This window comes from Gambusia affinis, linkage group LG01 (genome assembly GCF_019740435.1).
Source record: "Gambusia affinis linkage group LG01, SWU_Gaff_1.0, whole genome shotgun sequence".
NCBI lineage: Eukaryota > Metazoa > Chordata > Actinopteri > Cyprinodontiformes > Poeciliidae > Gambusia > Gambusia affinis.
Window position 1 is genome coordinate 28,234,548 of NC_057868.1, and position 7,583 is coordinate 28,242,130.

A 7,583-nucleotide genomic window follows, 5' to 3' on the forward strand; every position below is an offset into this window, starting at 1 on the left:
GTCTCTCTTCCAGGAATGGGCCTATCCACCAAAACCCGTAGGAAGGAGTTATTTTTAGATTGATTTTTTTCATTGTTTATTGGATCAATTACCTTTTGTGTACAATTTCCTTTGTGGTCCTAGAACAACAGGAAGTTGTGCAAACAATTTGGCCTTGTCTGGGAATACAAAAGCAAAAACATTGTGCAGCGTTGACATAATTGTAGTTTGTCAGGTAGAATGGTTTGCATTGAAACTTGTAGATTTTAGGTTTTGTATTTTTTAAAGGAATCCAGTTCAATTAGTGTCATCAGAGCTTCTATTAGTGCAGTGATGCTCTGATCAGACCACATGCCTAATAGTATTTGGCTCCTTCATGTCAATAAAAGCCAGTTGGCAATGTTGTTGTAGTTGGTGGGTTGTGAAAAACGAGCGCCACTCTGCCCCCTGGTGGCAGAGCCACGATGGTGTCTCCAAAGTAAGCTTCATTCACACATATCCATAGTATGCAACAATGGTTCTCTGAAGATTAGTGATAGAATGATTATTCTATCTATTTATCCATTATAAATCAAATTAACCTAATGCAATGACTAACCCAATGTCTGCGGTCTCTTCCAGCTGACAACGGCCTGAACCCGACCTGGCCCAGGAAGTCCTTCTCCTTCACTGTCTGCAACTCTGCCTTTGCTTTCCTGCGCTTCGGGGTTTTTGAAATTGATATGTTCAACGACCAAAACTTTCTGGCTCAGGCGACGTTCCCCATCCAGAGCCTCAAGACAGGTGTGTTTATTCCCCAGATCTTTGTCTTTGAGAGGAAAAATCTCGACGCTGCAGGGACGCAAGCAGCTGTAAATGTGTTTTGTTTTTTTGTTTTCCAGGCTACAGGTCGGTACCGCTGAAGAACAGCTACAGTGAAGATCTGGAGTTGGCTTCTCTGTTGGTCCACATGGAAATCACCAGAGGAAGGGTGGGTTAGTCTCTTCAACCGAGCTTCTTTTAAACCTGCCGGTTATAAAAGCAATAAACTCCTTCATATAGATTTTATTGTTTTATGATTAAGAAATTATTTTAACGCTAAACCAGGAGGTTTGCTGTTTTTTGTCGAGTAAGGCCGCAGGAGTATTTTATTTTCTTGGCTTTTAGCAAAGACGGCTAAAAGTGTCTAAACACTCTCAACTCTGAGAGATACTCGTCTGTTTACAGATTCATGTCTGGAGCTGCATGTTCACACCTGTTCTAGATGTGAGAACATGTCGCTGACCGGTGTGAGATGAGGGAAAAAACATAACGTGTATATATTTTACAAATTGTTAAATATAACCCCAACCTACTAGATCTACATTGATATTTTGTATGTAAGCGCTACATTCTAGGTTTTAAAATGCTTTATTTTATTATTTTAGTCAAAATCTTCAACTCAAAATCTTCATTGATGTTAAACCCTGAAGAGATTATGGTATCTCCATAAGACAGATTCTGCTACTTCTGTAGCTCTGCACCAAAAACCTAAACTTTATGTTGTAAAATGGGAATTTGATTTCGGTGTTGGTGGTGGTGTTTACTATTTAAAATGTAAATACTATTTTTAAGTCAATTGTATTTGGCACCAAATGGCAGAATTGTACAAACTGAATAAAATCTGTTGAGAAATGCTCCAGTTTAGTTTTTTCTTTTAAGTCTTCGGGTTCTTTTTGTTTGTTTTTTTTAATTTTTTACATTGGATCGGGTTTCTGGGGGCATGATAGCTTCAACACACCGCCTTCACCGATGTTTGTTTCTAACCTTCATTTATAACGAGGAAGAGAATATCTCGGGGAGCTCAAAAATGTCATTTACCAGTGTCCTGGGCTACACAACAGCAGAACAAGACAATTTCAACCTTTAAAACGTTTTCAAAAATATGCCTGCTGCAATGCCTTCCAGTAATGAGGAGCAGAATATTTAAAGCGCTCTTTCCCAGTTCTGTCCTGGTAATTTGAATCTCACTTCAGAGTAAGACTAGACGGAGGAGCTGACTGGAAATTCACACCAAGTAGAAAAAAAAAAAAACCCCAAGTAGAGCAGAAGGGTGAGAGCAGCGACTGATGAACAGCAGGATTTCGGTCAGTCAATCAGACTTTGAACTGGAGACGCATTCAAGCTGTTTGGTTCAAAGAGTTGCAAATATAGATCGAAAAATTTGAATACTGTGAAAGTTCAATACTTTCTGTTTCTCATTTGGCAAAAGTTAAACCCTTATATACGTTGTTTTGGCCTGGCTACAAAATACACTCGCTGGGCACCAACAAAGAAAGAATCCTTTTAATATTTTTGTAAGAACCCGTTTAGGTTTTATTATGCCGTTTTCTGTGGCATCGTTTCAGTCCAGTGAGTCCTGGCGTTGTCATCTTGTAAACTTCCCCCACGTCATCAGGGAAGAACCAGTCCATTGATAGAATAATCTGGTTCTTCAGGTCAGATGACCTCATAATGTTGCTGAACTTTGACCTGACCATAGTGCTCCCCTCTCAGGCATGATGGGTTCTTCCCTTCATCTGCCTCTCTTCTTACCCTGACGCTCCTGTCGCTCTGGAAGAGGGGAAATCGTCAGATCACATCTTTATGCCTCCTTCCAAATTAAAGCCTGTTTTTCTCCGGTTAGCCTCACTGATTGGTGGTTTTATGGTCACACAGCTGTTCAGTCCCAGTTCATTGAGTTTCCCATGACGATATGCTCTTACTTTCTCCACCGCTCTGATTTCTACCGTTGTTTTTCGTAACTTGGTGTCGCCAAACCTTTAATTGATCACAATCACAAATTTCTTTTATCCAACCCCATTTCTCCCTCAAAGACGATGACGGTTCCCCCTTCTAGTTTTTAATAATGTCTTGATGTTAGTTTCTCAAGTCTCCTTGGATGATTTGTCTGCTTGATGCCAATGATTTGACTCTTCTTAAACAGACTAACATCCTTGTTTAAGAAATGAGAAGCTACTCTTTGCATCAGCTGGGGTGGAAAAACTTTCCAGCTGAAAGACGATCACCAGTGGAAATATCCAATAGGAAAGTCCTGCTGGAAAAAGAAGGCGGCGTCTCCATGCGGCTTGTCAACCGAAGGAAGTGTGAGCTGCTGTAAAACTTCCAGGTAGACGGATGCGTTTGTCTTGGAGACTTCACACTGGATTTTAAGCCACTGGGCTTCTGTGCTGCTTCACTTTTCCTCCAAATTCTACAACCTTCATTTCCAAATGAAATGTGAAATTTACTTTCATTTGAAAGGATGGCTTTGAACTTCTAAACGACAGCGCAGTTAATTTTCTCCTTAGCCCAGGTAAGAAGCTTCTGACGTCTCTTGATCAGGAATTGAACTTTGGTCGATGTGTGTGCCGGATCTTGATGACTCCAGCCTCAGTTCACTGAACGGATTTTGCTTTTCCTTTCACCCAGCTTTCTGCGAATATGCTGTAGCTCTTTCCACAATATTCTGCTTTCCTGAGGCAATGGATTTTGAGTTTTCGTTATCTGTGAGCGGCGATCTCTAAGACTACAAGAAATGTCGGCTTGTAAAAGTTTGAAAGTTTCACTTTCTGAAATTAATGACAAAATTGTTGGACTTTTTCTTCATATTCAAAAAATTTCAAGCTGCGTTTGTAACAGAAGTTGCTTCAGATTTCTGCTGAACGTCTTGCTCTCGCTCGCTCTGGTCTCGACAAACAGTTTCTCTTTAAATAGCTTCAGGCTTCCTGTCCCTTCATTCTCACCGCCCCGATGATGAAAATAGCTCTAAGTCGTCTTTACTTCGCAACAAGCTGCATCCTGTTTAAACAAACGATTAACTCCTCCAACTGAGAAGACGTGATGATCGCTCGGCTTCATCGCTTCTTCTGTAGTTGTTGAGGAAATTTGGCCCAAACCCGGTGAAACCAAAGTTTTTCTGTCGGACCAGCAGCTGTGCTGATCCTGCATCATCTCTCCTGTCTTTGCTCCGTGGTTTCCAGGATGAGAACGGGGAAGTCCTGAGCCCGTTCTCCGCGGTGGGGAGCGCGTCGGCGCCGGCGTCGGCGCAGGTGGGACGAGAGCTGGGCTCCGTGTCCTCGACGTCGTCCGCCATGTCCCCACTGCCCCAGTCGCCGGCTCAGGCCACGTCCTACAGAGGGAGGGAGGGCTCGTTCGAATCCCGCTACCAGTCACCCATCGACGACTTCAGGGTGTCCCAGGAGGCCCTGCTGGACCAGATGGACCCTCAGAACCGAAGGTGAGCGTGTGGACAGCTGGACAGCTGCTGTTGGTGGTGTAAGAGGACGTAGACCTCACTCTGTCTCCGTTTTCTCTCCAGGATGCTGCGGAGGACCAGTCGCCTCTCCCCGTACTGATGATGTCACTGACTGCTGTGATTGCTGTTTCCATGGAAACACCCACCACCGCTTTGGCCTACATTTCAGGCAGCTCTCCCTCCTCCGACTCCTCCTACAAACCCCTTCTCCACCCCCCACATCACCGCCTCTGTGTCCAACCGAGGAGGAGGGAAAGGACGCTGTGGGGTGGGAGGGCGCTGACAGGAAGCAGACGGCGGCAGACAGGAAGAAGAAACTGGAAGGCTGGAGGAGTCCTGGACCGCGATTTCCAGTGTTGTTGTCGTCGTGACAACAGCTGCTTAGTTTGGAGACCAAGTGGAAGAAAAGGGATAGAGCCGGTTCCGGTTCCTCTCTCTCTCTCTCTCTGCTGTTTGGACAGATATTTATTCCTGCTGCGCCGTCAGCCGGAGAGCAGCAGCGGCAGCCGGCCTGCTCTCAAAGAGCTCCTGTCTCCATGGTTTTAAATATTCCAGTTATTTAAACCTTTAAACATTCATAATGTGACTTCATGTCAGCGTGAACCACGAGGGCTTTCTACGGCTACGTTTAACCTCGCTCTGCTTCGTGACAGACATTACGTGCCTCCGCTCTGACTCCGACTTACAACCTGGACCGAAATCTCAGAGGCGTTTCTGCTTTTATTATTATTATTATTATTATTATAATTATTAACGGCGGGAGGAAGAGGTCACGGCCTGTTTTTGCGTTTCTCACTTACATTCCAACAAAACAAGAGCTGCACATCATTCCATCGTCTTGCTTTGCTAGCCAGCTCCGCTGACCCTTATGGGACCTTGGCCCTGTGGTCATGGAGGTCGGGCCTGGACTCTGATGGCGACTGATTGTTGTTTCTTTTTGGGGTTTCTATTTGCACCCACTACCGTCACGTTCTTATCCACATCAGTGTCTTAAAACACGCCCCTTGTTAAGCAGTACGTGTTTCTGATGTTCTAAATTCATCTGAGAAATGCCAGAGAACAGGAATAACCTGGTTTCATAAGCGTCCACACCATTTTCAGTTTTGAGAAAGTATGTCGCGTATTTGGCCTCTGCTTTTCAAAATGGCCTCCAGACGTATCATCCCGTAAGGTTGAGCCAAAACTTGATTTCTGGTGAAGAGATTCTTTTGTCTCTTGCCTGATTTAATGGGATCTTAAATCAACTGATTGCCAGCAGACATCTAAATTTTAACGAGCCCAGATCATAATGCTGCCACTACCATGTTTCACTGTGTTCTGCCAGAGGTGCTTTGTGTTTTTCCTCTTCAAATTTTTAGTCTAGCAAATGTTTTTTTTTTTTTTTTATCCGGACACTTGGAGAAATACAAGAAATGTTTGGAACAGAACCAGAATATTCAGCTTTCTCAGAGGTCCTGACAGCGACTCTGCAGCCTCACAGACTGGTCTTAAATATGTTTAGTCAATGACTAAGATGAAACTTTGGTTTTAAACTTAACTTCTGAAACTAATTAGGAAAAAAAATAAATAAATCTGTCAGCCAGAAATGAAACATAATTTAAGGGCACCAGGGCAGTTTTCTTTTGTAAAATGAAATCTTGTGTATTTAAGAATCAATAAATGGATTATAGGGCATAAATATCTGCAGATTATTTGTAATAGCTCATAAAATACATTTCTCTGAAACTTTTTAATGCCTAAAGACACTTACAGACTCCCAGAAACTGTGAGTTTCTATCTAGTTTCAACAGTTTATCGCCTGCAGTCGTCAGGAAATGCCTCCTCCGGTCATTTATAGGGTGTGCTAACTTATGCAATGAAGTTCAAGCAGATTTGTTTATGTTTAAGTTCAATTATACAGACTGCGTCACATTAAAAGTGTAAAGGCCTTTAAACAAAAAGTAATCATCATGGTTAATCTTTTTTTTTTTTTATCACAATAACATAAATTTTAACAGCGGTGTGTAAACCTAAGACTCTCACAAGAGTCTGCGTTGTTGCTGTTTATTCTGCTCATTCCTAATACAGGAGATTCATGCTGGAATTATGGGTAAAAAAAAAAAAAGATGGGAGTTTGTTACAGTGACCCAGCTTTGCAGCCCAGTATCCCAGTCTGGATCGCTTTCTGCTGATGAAGTCAGATGTAGGTCGATTCTGAAGCGTCACTGAAAGTCTTTTAGCTCTGCTCACACGGATTTCTGTGTTTTGGCGCAGGTGGCGTCACAGTATTAAGATAAACGAGTATTGAAGACCGGTAGTGACCAAATGATAATGAATGAATGAAAGGTCCAGAGTTCATCTCACCGCTGCGTCTCGTCGATACATGCCTGGAAACGGATTAGCCTTTAGCTGGACAAACAGTGTTTCCCTGATTTCGACTAAACGGTCGATGACATTCAGATTCTTGCTCAGTGTTTTGAGACGCATTTTAAGCCATAAAGGACGATGTAAGGTGAAGGCGGGGTCATCATGCTGGACGGCTGGGGCAGTTTGTTGCCTTTGCACTCAATTATTAATCCCAAAGCTCCTTTGTCTTACATGTACTCTTCCTCCAGTGTGTTTAGTTTTTTAGTTTTTTTTTTTTATGTGTGCGTGTGTGTGGAGCAATGCATTGCTCTCGTTTCTGGCCTATCTCCACACACACCACATTGAAGCCACATTTCCCACAGCCATGGTCACGTTTTTTTTTGAAGGTTTGCTGCTCGGCACCGTGTGAGCTCGTGCAGAACGACTCGGCTGTTTGATGTTGCAGGAGGATTTTCCATATTGACATCAAATCAAGCTTAATAACAAAGGACGCCTGTGTGGGGCCTTTAATTGTAATTTGTCTCGCTTTTTTTGTTGTAATTTGATCGGTTTTTCTTTCTGCTAGCGTCGGCCTCATTTTACATTTGCCTTCCTGTAATGTGCCTAAACCTCAATGACGAGAAGTATTAATTTTATTTTTAATTTTATTTTTTTTGCCTTTCATATGGAACATATTCAAGCCTGAAAAGTAAATAAAATACTCACTGCTTTATACAAGCTTTCTGGTCCTTATTTTTCTCATCAAATTGTTCACTGAGATGCAGATACTTCTTTTTTTAAACTTCCGGCGCCACATCGCAGGAAATGATTTAAAGACGTGTGAGCAGCCGATAAACATGACTTAATAATCTAACAGAACCGAAAATGAGCCACGTGGAAGCGAAGGGCATGAACTTTTAAAACTTGTCTGAAATAATTAGGTATTTAAAATGGGGGGGGGGGGGTATTTATAGTATAGTATAGTATAGTATTTATAGAAGTTGAGCTTTTTTCATTTTTTGTC

General features: G+C 42.5%; 1 protein-coding gene across 1 annotated transcript in view; it reads left to right on the forward strand.

Annotated features, from left to right (window-relative positions):
* Positions 1-7,297, forward strand: part of plcg1 (phospholipase C, gamma 1) — a 36,753-nt gene extending 29,456 nt beyond the window's left edge. The window contains exons 30-33 of the mRNA XM_044111935.1: positions 601-762; positions 861-949; positions 3,960-4,216; positions 4,298-7,297. Coding sequence (XP_043967870.1) covers positions 601-762; positions 861-949; positions 3,960-4,216; positions 4,298-4,334 — 545 coding nt within the window. The 3' untranslated portion in view covers positions 4,335-7,297. The remainder of the gene's footprint in view (positions 1-600; positions 763-860; positions 950-3,959; positions 4,217-4,297) is intronic.
* The last annotated feature ends 286 nt before the right edge of the window (positions 7,298-7,583 follow it).